The sequence below is a fragment of the Melospiza melodia genome, chromosome 1, assembly GCF_035770615.1.
Source record: "Melospiza melodia melodia isolate bMelMel2 chromosome 1, bMelMel2.pri, whole genome shotgun sequence".
Taxonomy (NCBI): Eukaryota; Metazoa; Chordata; class Aves; order Passeriformes; family Passerellidae; genus Melospiza; species Melospiza melodia.
The window spans coordinates 104,768,269-104,785,693 of record NC_086194.1 but is presented as its reverse complement, the minus strand read 5'-3'; the positions used below and the strand labels follow the sequence as shown (position 1 = coordinate 104,785,693).

General features: G+C 38.6%; 1 protein-coding gene across 8 annotated transcripts in view; it reads left to right on the top strand.

Moving 5' to 3' along the window:
- The window catches only part of COBL (cordon-bleu WH2 repeat protein), a 155,010-nt gene that overhangs the window by 109,452 nt on the left and 28,133 nt on the right, over positions 1–17,425 (top strand). Inside the window, exon 8 of one of the 8 annotated variants that reach the window (XM_063163430.1) lies at positions 315–4,253. The exons of the other annotated variants lie outside the window; for them this stretch is intronic. Within the exon in view, the coding sequence (XP_063019500.1) occupies positions 315–358 (44 nt within the window). The 3' untranslated portion in view covers positions 359–4,253. Of the gene's footprint in view, positions 1–314; positions 4,254–17,425 lie in introns of those variants that run through there. 8 annotated transcript variants of the gene reach the window in all.

Sequence of the window (17,425 nt, the reverse complement as noted above, 5' to 3'; positions counted from 1 at the left end):
AGGTGGTCTTTAAAGCAAGTCTCCAATGTCATCTAACTTGCTCCTTCTGGAGAATTAAAATTCAGGCCAAGTAGAGCAGAATTCACAGACATACAGAGTACCAGTAAGTATTGTGTTGTTAGGATTGAGTTAGCTTATATATGAACCCAGGCAGTTAGAGCAAATGTGGAATTCCAGATTTTAACATGTGTGCCCATGCACCTACACCTCCTTTGGGCATCTGATTCCTTAGTGTTACTGAGCATGCTAGCCATTCTGCAGACTGACCTGCACAATACTTACAATTTTATCCTTTTACTCTTTTCCCCCAACAGTTTACTGTTGTGCATCATTCCCTTCATACTCCAAGCGTGTCTGACAGAGCTTGCCTCTTCCTATGACCTTCATCCTTCTGAACCTCCTGTTGCCTCTGCTACCCTGATTCTTCTGTTGCCTTTCTTCCTCCTCTGCTGGGAAAAAAAAAAACCTTTTTTGACTGAGATTTTGGCTTCTTTTCTTTTTAAACTCGCACATTCTCTTTAATTACTATTGATTATTTTTGGCTATGGTTCATACTCATTGGTGAGATGTATGCTCCAGAACTGAATCGTGTGTTATATAAATCGATATATCAGCCTCAGAAAGATTATCTGTCGTTCTTTTCCAAAAGATTCTCTTTATTTTAAGCCATGGTTTGCTTTGATTTGGTGTTGCAAAAGAGTGTGTTCTTGGGACAGGGTGTCTTACTTTCCATATTGTTTAAAGTTTTAATGAAAAATTTCTAAGAACTCTTTAAGTTTTTCTATTACTCTAGATATAAAGTTTTTCATTGCCTATTTGCTCTATTTTCCTTTTATTGCATCTGTTTTGTTCCTTTGGAACATAACTAGTACTGGGCATGGCCTAGTCAAGTTGAAGTGCAAGATTCTTTCTATATCTTGGCTATCAATCAAGCTGTCAAGACAAAAGAAACGGGAAGATCTGTTGCATCTATAAGGGGCTTAAAAGGAATACCAAAAACCAATACCAAATGCACTGATTCATATTCTTTACTTATGCTTTCATCCTGATGCTTAATATGAGTAATTTTATCTTGATGCTGGAGACATGCTGTGGAAATCGAGGTGTGTGTTCTATTTCTGTAACAAAAGACTCAAACACTGTTTGCTCAAGATACATCTCATTCTACAAGTCTCCTTTTTGCTCTTGTACTAGGAATAGTCAGTGAGTTCTAATTAAAATATCTTCTCTAGGTTTGTACTTAGCAAAAACTTCTTTGTGCTAAAGGAAGTTCTTCATGAGAACGGCCCATAAGACATGTATTTTTAATAATCCTGAGCTACAAACATAGGCTTTATGAGTTGTAATGTAATGGTGCACACACCCAGAACTATTCTGACCTCACATGTACTGTGCTTTAAGACATTCATGTTATTTAAATGAGTGACTTGCAATACATAACTCTAATTTAAATGATGAAAAATTATTGTTTTACCCTCAAGCAAATAATCATGTTAATCTTGACTCCTTTCCAGGCAGGCATAATGGAGAATAAGAAAGCAAAGCATTCCTACAGATAATATGAAATATGACTAAATTGGGGGTTGACAGTTTTTAATACAAATACGACAGGTAGTTAGTAACCTTTAAATGGTTCTTTAGAAAGTATACTTAGTACCCTAAGGGTCTTCTAATAAAAGTGGAGTGGATTTGAACTATCTGAGCTGCCAGGTACTTTGTAATACCTTCTTAAGACAGGACAATGGTTTAATTGTAAGTCTTCTCTCAAAAAAAAAAAAAAAAAAAGTAGGTGTTCACCATGTGAAGATTAAGAACCTAATTTACCCATTCTCATTGCTCTATTTGCACCCTATTTGTAACTCCACAGTTATGTGTCCTGTGGAGTTCAAACTAGTGTAAAAATAATGAAGTGGTGAAACAAAGTGTTTTACATTGAGTACAAAGTACTGTGTATTGTCAAAGCAGTTCTTTCCCGTTGACATCACTGTCTCTGAGAGGTGGCAAAAGTTTTCAACAAAATCGCATTTTTAATGAAAAAAATCTCCTTGCTTTGAAAGGATACAGCTGTGGCCTCTCTCTGCATAGCTGGTATGATTCCTACAAATAGCAGTCTCTTTTCAGGTACCCTCCTCATGCTCTTAAAAGCTCCAGGTGAAATCTCAAAAAGTTCATTATTTACACTTAATTTACCTTTTCTTTGACTAAAATGCAAAATTTACCTCTAAAATATATTCAGGGCAATTAACAGTTTTTGTGAAATCTCTAGGAAAATAACCATGAAAGATTTCTGTGTCTTTAAAAGAAATCATCCTAGTTACAAGAATTATACTATGACATTAGCATAGTTTGAAACCCCCCAGTACTGTACATGGTGCCAGAAAAAAACTTTCAGTGGCACTCAAGAAATCCAAATCTGTGGAGTGGAATTGCACAGATACTCTGTCTCAGAACTGTTAATGCGCAACAGTGTGTTGTGCACGGAGGGGTTTAAGCAAAGCATGTTTGCAGGACCGGGAACTCTGGAAGTTTGGGTCATGAGCACCAGCTCAGCCCTGAGGGGAATTCCTCTTTGTTCCAAGCTTCCAGTCAGGATTTGTAAGAGATCCTCAAGTTGGCTTCTGAAAGAGAATGGTTTTTTTCTGTCATTTTCAGTAACAAGCAGGAGTATCAGTGTAGATCTCTTTGATGGAGTCTTAGGTCAGCAGTGATATGAAAGGACATTGGCTTGGTTTTACTCCTTTTATTTTAACCTTGGAGACATTGGAAATATAGTGAGAATGACATGGAAAAGTTCATAACAAATTCACCACTATAACAAATTTTTCACCAAAATGCTATTAGCAGAATTAGTAAGAAACACATTTAATATACTCAGGATTTATCGCACTGCCAAACAGCCTTGTTCAAATGCCCTTTATGTTAAGATACCTGGGGTGAAAATCAAATAAGCAGTCAAAAAAAATGGAAAATATCATTGAGCCCTTTCTGGAGAACAAATAAATGCCTAGGTAACTTATAAATCAAAACAAATTTCTGTCTTAAAACTCCAATGTCATTGACATTCACTGCTCTTAGGGAATAAGGACAGGTTTACGATTTATGATTAAACTTGTTCTGATTAAGTTCTGGGGTTCTCAACCCCTACGAAATCCAGTTAATTAGAAACAGATTAAGCAAACTTAGTGGTGCACGAGATTTTATGAAATCTTTTTGTACGTTGGCCAGCAGAGGGAGCCGGTGTTGTCCCAGACTCACTGTAGGAGAGCAAGAAAAATAACACTAGAAGTGAATTTCAACGTGATAGATCCCAAAATTACACAAAGTTTTTTAGGTTTTGGAGTAGTTGTTATTTTATTCTCTTCTGCAACTAAAAATTTAAAAAAAAATTGTTTCTAGGTTATTTTAAAATCAGTTTCCTCACAATTAAGAAAACGAAGATAAAATTGTATTTTCAGGCGATGCCACTGTGACAGCATCTTCCAGATGCAAGCTCAAATTTTTGTTTTAAGCTTTCTCAAATTATGGTGCCTAGATATTGCCTCTGTATCTATAGCAGCTGTATCCAAAGTGTGGTAACTAGTGCATATGGTTGGTATATGTGCTTAATACATGTGTAAGTGCATAGGAGGAGGTCAGGTTTAGTGCCAGTACAGATAGGCTGTGTTCTGCTAGGTGGATTTATCAGCTTGAGTCTCAGAATTTTAAAAGCATGACCAGATCAGTTTAGTATCCATCTTCTTTCACTGACATATTACTTCATTACCATTAATTCAGTCACTTAGAGACTAAAATCTGCTTTTCAAAACGTTCTTAAATATCTTTTCTACATGTAATATTTTAGGGGTTTTTCTTTACAGTTGGAATCTTTGAGGATCAAAATGAATATTGTCTTTCTCACTGGGCAGATGGCTTTTTTTTTTCCTTTTCTAGTGACAAGGCTTTAGAGTAATATTAAACTTTGAACTCATTCCATTTTTATCTTCAGAAAATGTGCTACTGGTGCAGCACTGAAAATTATTCTGGGCAGGTAAAATATGGAGAAAAATATTCTAAATATATGAATGGAAAATGTAAATATTTCTCTTCATGTTGTTTTTGAACTGGAATTATTTAAAGCTGTATGTAGTATCTAGAGTGCTCCAGTAAGTGCCAAGGGAGAATGATTGGCAGAGAAATCATCCAGTTCCAATTGTATGATGAGTTGCAAAAATTTATGATGCATTTGTTTATTAAACATATGGCCATCCAATCTATCATATGCCCATCACTTGTCCCTTTGTTCTGCTTTTTTAAAGTAAACTCCGTGGTCATGATTCTCAAACCCTCATCATTTATGTGTACAGCCAGTTTAAGCCTTCCTTATTGTTCTGTTGCAGTATAAAAGTTCCTCTTTTTGAAAGCTGGGCTGTGTGTGTGTATGACAGCAGCTCTGTCTTCTGAGCTTGGCTTCCAGTCACTACCATGACTCTCAATATATATTTAGTACATGCAGTAGGCACCATTTAGCGTTCCATACAAAAATACATGTTATTTTAGAAGACAGAATGGAACTTATTCCATCCCTCGAAAATTACAGCCATGTTGTTTTCTGATGTCATTGTAAAACTATGGACTCCCCCCTCAAGGACAGTGAAACAAAATTGCTGTCTCTGTTTACACTTCTTATTCACAAGCTGGTGCTACAGCAGCTCTGTGGCTACAGAAGTCCACTGTTAAAATTCATTAGAAGTTGACAAAACAGAAAGTGACATAATTAATTCTTTGTTTATCCAGAAGAGCTTACAGGTAATAAATGCTGAGTTTTGCAGAGGTGGCCAAGGGGAAAGGTGATCTTGTATATTTCCCAGCAAGAATCCCCTGCTTTATTCCTTTTTTATTGCATGTTATTGTGCATATTATTGCATATTATTGTGGCACCATTTTATAGTGGTAAATGACTGCTGAAAGCATCAAGTCCAAAGAAATAATGAATGAGTCTAGAAGCAGGCAGCATACTGAACAGGTATCAACTACTGAGTCCTTTATATTCCTTGAATGTACCTTGAATATGAAAAAACTATTTATTCTGTTCACTTCTAATAAGAAAATAGTAAACTTGGGTCACCAGATCTGCTTCATTTTCTCATACCTTGAAAAAGTTCTAAGGAAGGAGTCTGACTTCTGGGTACAAACACTGGTTGGAAAGTGGGGGTAATTTCATATTCCCTTACATTCCCCTACACTGTGCTGCCTGCCTGTATTGGAAATAAGAGTTGTGGTTTTGCACACTTTGAGCCAGAAATCAGTCTGAGTGTAAGGAAGCACAATCACTCTGAATAACCAAAGAAAGTATTTTCTGGGTACATTAGTATGGGACTGGACCCCAGTGAATCAAGTAGTCTTCCTAGACACATTTCCTGGTATTTAGATTTTTATCTGTACATACCTATTTCATGTAGTGTGGAATAAACCTGAGCTTCCCTTCTCCCATTTCTTCTCTTAATTCCCTTGCAGACCAGCTTTGCAATCCAAGTGGTCTGTGGATAAACTGTGAATGTTTGTTCCGAGTGAAACCAAGTTCCCTGTTGTCCTCCCCCTACATCAAAAGAAGAGCAGTTTTCACTACAGGAGCTGTACCTTTAATAACTGAGTGGCATCTTAGGCATACTCTGCTGCCCTTGAATGGTGGAACGTGAGGATGTTGTCACAGCCATACACACAGAACAACTTACACTTCATCAGTAACAAGTGGGGCTAAACATCTGTGTTCGACCAAATACGTGCATGTGGTGCAAGTGTGTGTGTGTGAGAACTTTCATCCTGGGTGTGAATTTGAAGTCATGCCAGGTTTACACATAAGTTGTGGGCCAAATAAAACTGGAAGGTTGGTGCTTTAAGTGACATGTATAGTGCAAGATTTTACTGATTCAAATGCAGGCAATGCTCGTGGAACTGCAGTAAACAAACTGTTGAAAATTTTTCTCTTTTCCAGGTAGGTGATGATTCTAATACCAGAGTGCTTTTCCATCCTTAGACATGCTCATACTCAGCTTTTCCTATTACCACTTCTAAGTCAGAAAACACTGACTAAAATGCCTGCCTACTTTCTGCTAAGAAATTGGGAATTCCGGCCATGCACATTCACTTCTGGGTTTCGGGCATGAGGGAGCAAAGGCTGAGAGCAGAGACACTTCTCCTTTGTCAGCTCCTTTTGTGGATTCCATAATTGTGGTCCCTGGCATGGATAAAATAATTACTTTCTAACCTACTACCATAAGCAAAGGCTGGGTATAATGGAGGACAAAGACAAAAGAAGATGGAGGAAAGACCAAGAAAGGACTATGATAGACAAATACAATTTTTTCTTCTAAGACTATAGGCATTAAAAAGTGAAAATAAAGTTGCTAAATATATGGTGCCCTCCCATAAACAGTTGGAGATTGGTAGGGGATTATCTGCTTACTTGTTAGAGTAAACAAAACAACAAATTTTCTACTTTTCAAGCATCTGATAAAAATCATTATTGTTTTCTGGTTTTTAAAACATGTATGTAAGCATTTTTCTCTTCCATGTTTTTTTTCCTCAATTTTTTCCCTTGACAAGAAGGTAAAAACTAAAAGGAAAATATTTTTACAGTTTGTAAAAGCATAAAACTTAATGAAGAAATAGTTTCAATATTTTTTTTCTAAACTATGTGTAAACATGCAAAAGATCTATTTTTAAGGTATATCTGTGGATGAAACAGTCAAGATTTAAATGAATATACATCTTAAAATATATGAAGTATGACAAATTATATAAGAATTATAAAGACTGTAAGAAAAAATAATTACTGGCTTTCAGTTCAAGATAAGAGCCTTGTTTACTTCACTTTTACTTGTAAGAGATGGAGCATTTTGGAAGGCAAACAAACTCTTACAGACTTGTGCTCCAGAAAGCCTCAGAGTTGACTGCCAAGGGCGCAGAAGGGCCACCCTTTGGAACTTGCTCATTTTGTTGGAAGTAGATGGCACTTTGGGGACTACTGGGTGATTGCATTGGTATATTGGTTTTGTTCTGAAACCCCTTTTGGGTGCTCCCAGTCTGAGACATGCTAAATCAATGCTTTAGAGTGACACAATTATTTTAATGCCACTGTTCTCCCCAAACATAAGAACTATCTTTTTTTACTTTCTTTTCTTTCGTTTTTTTTTTCCCAGAAGAGATCCTGTTCCAATTAAATATAATGTATGTGGATATTTTATTGATTACTTACAGTTTAAAACTGTATTTTTTAATTTCTAAAACCCCTCTCTGCTTGCCTTCAGAGAATTAGAACAATATGCTGATTAACTGACCAGTCAGTTAAAGAAACTTTGAGGTTTAAGTGTCCAAGTTTTCCAAATGAAAACATTAGGTTAAAAAAAAAAAAAAAAGGCAGGCATATACTGTAATTTGCTTGTTTGCTCCACTCCCTTGTGGACATGCCCAGCTTCCTCTGTACCTGGCAGCTTTCCTGTTCTGTATTCATCATGCTAATCAATGGGATTCAGATGTTCCTGAAATAAAATCATTTGTCTTCAGCCTGCTCTTACAAAGGACACAGACTGTACTAGAAAGTCTTTTCTGCACTTCCAGAGTACGTTAAATACATGCCACTGTTCATAATACAAGGCTTTGGCAAAGTATCGATTGCTTTCTTCTACACAAAAAATCCTTGCACAGGGAAACTCCTTGTGGTTTTTTTCCGCAGACTTAAATTAGTGCCTTTGAGAAAATTAGCAGGCTGATAGTAATTGAGACAGAAGTCTTTAAATTTTCATGCTGTAATGAGAAGAGTAATAACAAACTACCAGCTTGATTCTGTGCTGGTTTGATAGGGGCTGCTCTAAGGTGAGTGGAAAGTTTTTTAATACCATGCTGAAATTCTGACTAACCAGGAGAATTAAGGTAATGCTGGAGCATTACTATACAAACTGTACTGTACAAAGTGCAACAGTGGCCAGTCACACCTGCTAAAAATTTTTTCAAACGCACTTTTTGGGTAATGACTTTAGGAAAAAAATTGCCTGGTTCTTTTGAGTTTTAAAAAGAAGATGTCTTTTTTTAACTTTTTAAAGATGTCTTTAATTTTTTAATTAGGGATAAGAACAGGAAAGAGAAGGATAATAATGAATAAAGAAGGGGGAAAATAGATGGAGATTTAAATCCCAGGACCTTGAGGTTCTTGATTTTCAAAACCAAAAAGATTTGAGAATTTCTCCTTTCTTTTTTTCTTCTTTTATTTCTTATTTTCTTCCCCCAGACCACATCGAGTAAGGATTTCTTTTGAACTTCTGTATTAATGACTGAGTTGTCTGATATCTAAACCCCATCACACTAGGGGTTGAAGTTTTGCTGTTATTCATAGCATCCTTCTCTCAGTATCCCTAGTAGAGAATAGAAAATAAGCTTTTACATGTAGATGAAAAAAGTTTCCGTGCTCTGTCCTTCTACCACTTTATTAAACTTTTGTAACTGAACTTCAGGCTCTTATCCTTCCTGACTCATTCAGGAGAAGCTGGTAGCCAGTTTGAAAGTTACTGGAGGGTTTCATAGACAAGCTTAAAACCTACAATTGGGTGACCTTCTCAGCCTAATTTGAGGAGGAACTGATGCTGAAAAGAAAGAAACTCAAAGGCATTTCCAAATTTCCCCCTTTTATGCTGATCCTATTTAAGCCCATTGACTCAGGTGAGAAATTCCCCAAACTAGCTTGCCTATTTTGAGCGTATGATCATAGCAAACCTTCAGATTCTAGAAATGGCCCTGCTCCAGCAAAGCACTTAAGCATGCTTAATCAGGTACCCCATTATACAGCATGCACATTATTATTGAATGAACTGTGTAAATGAAAGCCTTAAAATTCTTCACATGAATAAAAATGCAGACAAATTTTCCCTGTGGGGATTCATCCCATGCAGGAGATATCTGCAGCTTTGCATTTTAATCAGTGAATGGTCTGATCCTGCTGCTGTTGAAGTCGGGGGCAGAACCCAACTGCTGCAGTGGAAGCAAGAGCTGATACTAACAGCACGTAATATCAAAGGGGAAGATGTTTTCCAAGTGGGTGTTCAGATGATGACCTATTTCTTGGCTATTGTTCACCAGAGATGGCACTGCCATTAACGTTTTGCTATCCACAAATCAGTACAAAGCGTAACATCCAGTTACCGCTCTTGCATGTTTGCATTTCTTCAAGTTAATAGGGAAGGAGAGCCCCAGGGCAAAGCATGATTGATGAGATAATTGACTTCACACGAGGACTGTGGAAGAGCAGGCCAAATTCAGCTCTGACTTAAGTATTTCTATCTCTACTTATGTCTGAAATAATCTGATGTAGTCCATCTGCTGCCAAAGAGGAGTGGTGGCATGACAGCAGTGCTCTTCTGTGAGCGCTTTGTTCTCTACTTGTCCAGTATTCCCCTTCTTACCAGGCTCCCAGGGAGAGCTTCAGTGTGCACTGCTGGAAAAGATAACTTCATGGATAGTGTGTGGACATCATAGTATCAAAAATCATGAAGTGGTTTGGATTGGAAGGGACCTTAAAAATCATCTGTAGTCTAACACCCCTGCATGGACGGGGATACGTTCCATCGGACCAGGTTGCTCAAAGCCTCATCCCACCTGACATTGAATGCTTCCAGGGATGGGGCATCCATAGCTTCTCTGGACAACCTGTTGCATTGTCAAAAAGAAGAATTTCTTCACAATGTCTAGTCTAAACCACCCTCTTCCAGTTTAAAGTCATTCCCCCTTGTCCTATCGCTACACGCCCTTTTGAAGAATCCTTCTCCAGCTCTTTTGGAAGGCCCCTCTTCAAGGATCTGGAACATGCTCTGAGGTCTCCCCAGAGCCTTCTCTGCTCCAGGCTGAACAAATCCAGCTCTTTCAGACTGTCTCCTCTGGAGAGGTGCTCCAGCCCTCTGATCATCTCCATTGCCCTCCTCTGGACTGACCGTACCCTCCCTGCATTTGATTCTTGCCCTTTGCTGTGATTTCTTGGCTATGTCTGTATCACTGAAAAAGAAGTCTGTCTCTTGCTATAATTCCATAGAACCAATTGCCCTGGTGGTCCTCTGCAGCATGTGTGTGCCTGTTTCCTGCTAGTTTAGGTCCAGGGGTGCCTGGCAGTGTTTTAAGTGGAGAGTGTGATTGGCATGCACTGTCCTGGCCTCACTGCTCTTGGTTTGCCCTCATCACAGCACAGGAGTCTGGTCTTCAAAGGGCCTAGGAAATATCCTTTGAAAATGGTACAATGCCCTTATAGAGGGTCTCACACAAGAATTTCAGGGAGACACTGTGTACTCCAACCCTTGGTTGTCTTCCCTACTAGAATAATTTTTTCTTTACTGGGCAGCTTCAGAAGGCAGACTGTTTTAGTGACAAGAAGTGTTCACATACTCAAAGTAGTTTCTCACTAGGTTTATGCTTTTACTGACATAATTGGATGTCTTACAGCTCTGAGAAGTATGATAGCAGAGTAATCCAGTGTGTATGTGCAGTAAAATGTGTTATAACTCAGAAAATAAACACGGTCTTCTAGGTTAAATTATTTCTGGAAATATAATTGCCAAAGTAAACCAGCAGCCCAAGTTTATTGAAAAGCCTCTTGGAGGCAGAAGCACGTTTTCCACTGATCAGGAGGTCCAAGAAGAGTCAGTTCATGTACATCAAAAGAGGTCAGAGTAGAGTTTTGTGCCTTTAAACTATGGAGGTTTATGAAAATGTTTTCATATCTAAATTTGGAGCTAGCTGTTGAAAATCTGTGTAGGTATTTACATTGTTGGTGGTTTGGCTGAAGTATGTTTTGGCCAATTAAATGGAGCTGTTTTATGCCATTTTAATTGTAAGTTAGGTGGTTTGTTCGCAAAATTTTCTCAGGGCTCTGTCTGACTTCAGATTATGCTAAGTTACTATCCTATAAAAAGAGAAAGAGATGGAAGGAAAAATGATGGATGCACTGATGGGGGAACTGGAGGGTTCTGAAAGAGTGATGAAATCCCATTTCGTTAATCATCACTCCAGCCTGCAGTTCACTATTAGCTTTCAGTATTAAGAAAAACCAGTATTTGTTGCCATTACTGCCAGTAAGTCTGCGTTGATAAGAAGATTTTTTTCTCAGATGTGCAGCAGTTCCCAGTAGAAATGCTTCTGTTCCCAAGACAAGTATACTTTGTCCCTAAAATGAGAAGGCAGCTGTTCAAAATTTTTTATTTGTATGTGTGTAATAACTAATGGTTTCAGTAATAGATTATTACAGATTGACCTGATTCTCTTTCACCCTTCCTAACTTTTAATCACTTTTAATTAAGAAATAAATACACAACTGGGAGTAGAGTTCTGGAAAGTGCTCTTAAATCTCACAAGGGTGCCTGTACATATGTGTATGTGTGCTTGGTTTAGGGTTGGGTTTTTGTGTCTCTTCTTTGCTGAGTTTGCTGGCAGCCAGTTGCTGGGGAAGAAAAGGATAATTACAATGCAAAATTGTTTTATGTTTTTCTCCTGTGGATGATGCTATAAATGTAAAATTGCAGTAGAGATTTTATGGAATTGTTAACAAACTAAGGAAGATAATTAATTGATGCAGAGTGCACAAGGGGAAAAAATTAGTGACGTTTAAAAAGAGAAGTTGGGCAAATAGCCTTTTTCTGTGGTCTTAAAAATCACCTAATAAAACATTGTTTTATTGCACAGGTACACTAATTATTTCTGCTTTTAATCATTACATTGCATATGCTTTTCAAGCAATTTTATAGAGTGTGTTCTCTAAGGTGGCTCATGAAAATCACCTTCACAGTCTGTTCATTTAGATGCTGCAGTATGCCTGAGTGAAAGCCAACCGCCTCTGAAAAGGATGCGGATTGCCCAAATCTATCACTTAAGACTAAAAATTCCCTGCAAAACGGGGAGAGTGGGTTATTTCTTCACCAGGCTCATTTACTGGGCAGTCTCTGGTTTTAGAGCTAGATTTTCCTGTCCTGCAAACACCCCCAAAGAGCCCTGTTATTTAACACAGCATGTCGCCAGGGTTACACATGGTGATTTATGAAAGTGCAAGTTCGAAGTTATCAATGACTGCTCTTAAATATATTTATGTGTTATCTTCCTCCTCTAACCTACATTGCCTGCTTGTTTGTAGTCTTTTGGAGCTGCACAGATTAGGCACCCTGCCCTCTCCTCACCTGAAGTAAGGGACCATCCAGAGCCCTGAAATCACCTTGTGAATCATTCTAGTTTGCTGTTAACCTCAGAAAATGAACACCAGGAACTGTTGTGAAACTTTTCCCATCATACTTCATTGTGTATAAAAGGAAATTAACAACTCACACTACTGGTTCATTTTCTAAAATCTGCCCTTCCCAAGGCCAAGTGACAATGTTCTCTGGTTAATCAAGGAAAGATCTACTTTGACACACGATCCTTTTTCTGTCAAAGAGCATTTTACTCTTTGTGTCGCTTTTATGATATCTGATCCCTTTGAATAAGGAAGGCTAGTTACTGGCTATGATGTAGAGTTGTCAGAGAGTCCAAACAAGGCTCTGATAAAAGCAAGGAGCTAGTGGGTTCAAGAGGGTGCCAAAACAGAGAGGATGAAAAGCAGTTCAGCAATAGCAGCAGCATTCTAGGTCAAATGGGCTTTGCAGGGGTCAGGGAGTCTTTTTCAGTCACTGAAGAAAGGATTGTGGGAAAGAAATAGGAATAATAAAGTCCAATATGTTGATTTTCCCCTGTCTGAAAATCTGTGCTGCATTAGTTCAGAAATTTTTCTTTGCTTGTTTGGCAGGTGGTAAAAATAAGGGTCTGAAAGGAGAGAGGGTAGCAGACGTTTACTTGCAGGGGTAGATTCCTCTGAGACTTTCAAGAGCCAGCAGACATTTTAGGCTGTGTTGTTTTGAGAGAGAGGCTTCGGGATCATTTTCAGTATATGTTTGAAAGGAAAAGCAAACATTAGTGCACAGATCTTCACAGCTGCTTGTACATGGAAAAAACAATGGAGGGACTGGAACACTCTTCATTTCTCGTTCCCTGGCTTGATCCTATCTTGTATTGCCTTTGGTGTAGGAAACTCCACTGCCAAAAAAGCTTTTGTGAAAGTTACAATACTTTTCTGTTGTGTTATCAACTAACAACAGACAATTTTAACCTCAAGGGAAGTGCTTAACTACCTCAAATTCATAAGACAGGTTAAATGAGTCCACATTTCATTTATTTTTCAGCCATAGGAGGGTAGACGTAGGTAACTGTCATTAGTTTGGGACTGACTGAGGAAATGCTGCAGATTCACAGGGTGTAACTAATGACACTCCATTTGTACCTTTCTGATGAAACGTTTGGTGACACATGTCCTTTGCGAGTCTTTTAATTTTTGTTATTGGCTAGCATGTAAAGGAATGGATTTACTTTTGTTTGCAGGGTTTGCAGTAAGAATGACTTCAATTAAAGAGCCTATTGGAAAACATGAGGATGGGGCATAGGACTAGGAAGGAGACTGAAAATATCTCATTATGTGAGACGGGAAGTCACATGCAGGGCTGTGTGAGTCAGCAATGTGCCCTTGCAGTGATGAAGCACTAACCACAGCCTGGGTTGCACTAGAAGAGCACAGCCAGCAGATCACAGGAAATGATTATTCCCCTTTACTTGGCTACCATGAAGCCACATGTGAGTCCATTGTCCAAAAGTGAGTCCAGTTTTGAGTTCTGTGCAACAAGATACTGACACACCAGAGCAGAGGCAGCAGAGTCTGGCACAAAGCATCAAGGATGTGCATTAGGGTGCTGAGGCAACAGGGCATGTTCAGCTCTCCCCTGCAGAAGGGAGGGGTAAGGAGAGTTTGAATGCTGTCCTGCATCTAAAGGAAGAGGAAAGACTGAGAAAGACTCTTCTCTGAGATTCGCTGCAAAAAGATAATAAGACTGCAACAGTGACAAGTTGCAGCTAGAATTTTTTTAGTTTGACATTAAAATGATGTTCTTAAGTGGGAGAAGCATTAGATGCTGCCCAGGGAATGATTCATTATTTTTTCCAGAGAGGCTGTTGGGTCTTCATGCTTGGAGATTTTCAAAGCTAAGCTGTTCAAGGCCCTGAGCTACTTTGTCAAAGCTGGAAGATGGCCTTGCTTTGAGGAGGACGTTGAACTAGGTGACCTCCAGAGGTTCTTTCCAAATGAAACTGTTCTGTTTCTCTGTGACCTAAATAAACCAAGCCAAGATTAAGCTGCTCTACATCCTCATTTTGGAGGAGGGCTGGGGCTGCAGAGCATGGTACCTCAGCTCAGTATTTCCTGGCCTCTTTTTGATTTTCTGCAAGGCAGTTCCAGAAGTTGGGAGAGGAATGCTTTGGAATTGATCCATTCACCCGCTCCCCTAATGATATTGTTAAACTGTAACAGTGGTCATTTATTTTGTCTTTGTTTCTTTGAATTTTTTTCAAAAAGAAAAAAGTATGCATGTAGGTTCAAATATGCTGGAATTAAAAATTTAATTATGATAGAGAGAAGACTACCCAGTCTGTGTACTGCTTTATCTCTCATTGAGTGATCTGTAACACCTATCTCTATATACAGGTTTTTGATCCATGAGAAAAATGAGTAAAATGCAACAAGAACACATTGTACCTGTGTGAAAACCCTTAAGCTAATCCTGTGTTCTTCATTTTCATAATCTCTATGAATAATTGCCGTAACAAATGTTATCTTTTCCTGATTGTTCCATCAGCCTTCTTCCAAGCATATGAAAAAAAGTGCACAATATTTTAATACTGGTCTTTTGTGATGGTCTCAACTTTTTACTGCCAGGACAAATAATTAGAGCAGCGTTTCTTTCTCCAGATAGAAGTTTTAAGTACTGTCAGTGAAAGAGTTATGTTATAATTTGGGGATCATTATAAGAATTGATATTCTTTAATATCATGAAGTTTGTGGTAATTTTTTACTACTTCATTATAATAGACTGCTTGGACTACAGCAAAGCAATTTTAGTCCATGAAAAGCAAGTTCGTTGGCAGTGGAACAAATGATGAAAGAAATTGTAAAACAATTACCAACATGTTAGCAAGAGTTAGATAAACTTAGAGAAACTCTGCATCTCTAAAATGATTGTGAAGTTCAGGTTACTCATCATGTAAGGGTGGAATCAACTGTTGCATCTTATGTCTGTCCTTATTGAATGTAATAACAAAACATCAGCAGTGCTGTAAAACCAGGTCACAGCACTTCCTGAACAGTTAGGATTTACACTCTGTGCCCATTGTACTCAGAAAGGGTGATGACTTGGGCTTTGGTAACTGATTTTGGAGGTTCAGGTGGGATAGGCATGTTTTGAACACGTACGTCCAATTCTAATCTAATTCAATTTTGATAGTGGTTATTTTCATAGTAGTAATCAGAGTGAATATTTTACCCATTAAAATATTCACATATTGAATTAAATCTTCATTTCTGAAAGTGCTGATTCACATTTAAACCAGGTGAGATTTATCTGTCTCCCCATCATTGGCATTCTGGATGAGTAATGTGTACATATATGCAATATCAAACTGCACGAGTGCAGATATGACTCCTCTAAACTCAAAGTTCAGTGTTTTCCTAATTGCTTACAGGCTATTGAGATTAAAGCAACAAGATCTCTTTTGTGTTAAACAAGAAGCTCACATTCCTTACTCATGAGCTACTCTCCTCTTCCCCTCTTGGTGATCACGGGCAAAATTTTTGCAAGCAGACGTCCCAGTTCGTCCCCCTCTGCAAGAAAGCCTTTGTAACTTGTGGCTGACCTAATTGTGCAGCGACAGCCCTGCTGCTGCAAATCTGGGGAGATCCCTGGTGCAGCACTCATGTGGGCTTAGCAGTGTCTGCAGCCTGAAGCAGGATATAGGTAAGCAGCAATGCAAGGCTTTGAAGGATTCTCTCCATTTTCATGTGGGGGTGAGATGTCCCACGGAGATTTTAGAGTAGCTTGGAGACCATGGACTGACGTCTACGTGCTTTTCAGTACCACACCCCACCTGATGCCTGTGAATAGGGTTACATTACTGAAAAGTGTTATATATCTGAAAACTCAGTCTTCTGTATAGAAATCTTTCAATACTATGTTATCTGCGGCAGTTGTAATTTGTGCTTTCAATTCTGAAGTTCTTGCTGAATACTCTTTCTTAACCTGGATATGTCTGCATGAGTTCCTAGGGATCAGAGCCTCAATTTGTCTTAGTGTTATGACAGAGGAAAGAGAAGAAAATGTTGAGATCTTTTTCCTTTATTTGACCAACAAAAAGACCCCAGTAGTGTCATCATTGTGGTCACACTGTGTTAGTGTGGGGTGGAGAAAAAAAATGCAAAACTTGCAAGGCAGAAGCACATCTACTACTAAATGTTATCCTGTTCTCCTTGTAGAATTAGAAAGCTTTATAAAGTATTTTCGGTCTCCTGAAGACAAGACCACTCAGTAATGTTGAGGTAGGTTTTCTTCATGTCATGTGTCATTACCCAATAATGCCCATCCCATCTTCAGTTTGCACCAGTGAAGACTTAATCAAGCATGTAGGAGGAAGAATAGTTCTTACTTAATCCATCCAAGAATGGCTCAAATTTGAAACAGGGGTGTTTTAATGCTGCTCTTAGCTGAAACAAGGTTGTTAACATGACACAGAACCATCTCAGTCATGTTTTATGTGTGTGCTTTCATGTTTAGACAAGTAGTAGTGGCAATTGAAATGGTTTGCCTCAGCCAATAACTCTCTTCAGTGCCATGTGCTGTGTTAAAAATTTATGAATCTTCTTGGTAAAGATAAAAAATAGGGAAGCTCTTTGTCAAACTGATAGGTTTGAAGAAAGGGGAACATTTTAGTTTTGCTTGAGCTTTGGGAATTTAATCATTGAGTAGAAAGATGTCTATTTGCATTTCCATGCTTCAGGATAAAACTGCTGTTGAATGAGGAGGTTCTTATTCTGGCCTGGGTGATTCAGCTGCCAAGATCCAGACGTAACAGGGATCAGTTTGCCCATGAACTCTGATAACAAGAGATTGGTTTTCCTTCTGTTTGTCAATATGTGGGGACAGTGGGCTGGAGTTGGGGATCCTGCAGCAGAGCAGGGAGAGACTTGAGTGTTGTTGTTACTGCAGTAGGCAAGTAGGGCTCTGTGACCAAAAGGATCTAAATCCTTGAGCAGAAAGATGCAGGAAATAGTTGCAGGCAGGCAAGAAGAGGATGAGGAAATGCAAGAGACAGCGAGTGAGGAAAAGGCTGCCCCCCTCATGTCAGGATCTGGGAGTAGGTACTTGGCTATAAATTGCTATGCCAGCTATAGGGTGGAGGTCATTTATGGCATCCATGTGACAATAGATTTGTCATGTATTACAGAGAGATCTCTTTGCATCAAGGTATATATACTGCATTGTGCATTACCTCGAAATCTTCCTGTGTGCTTTCA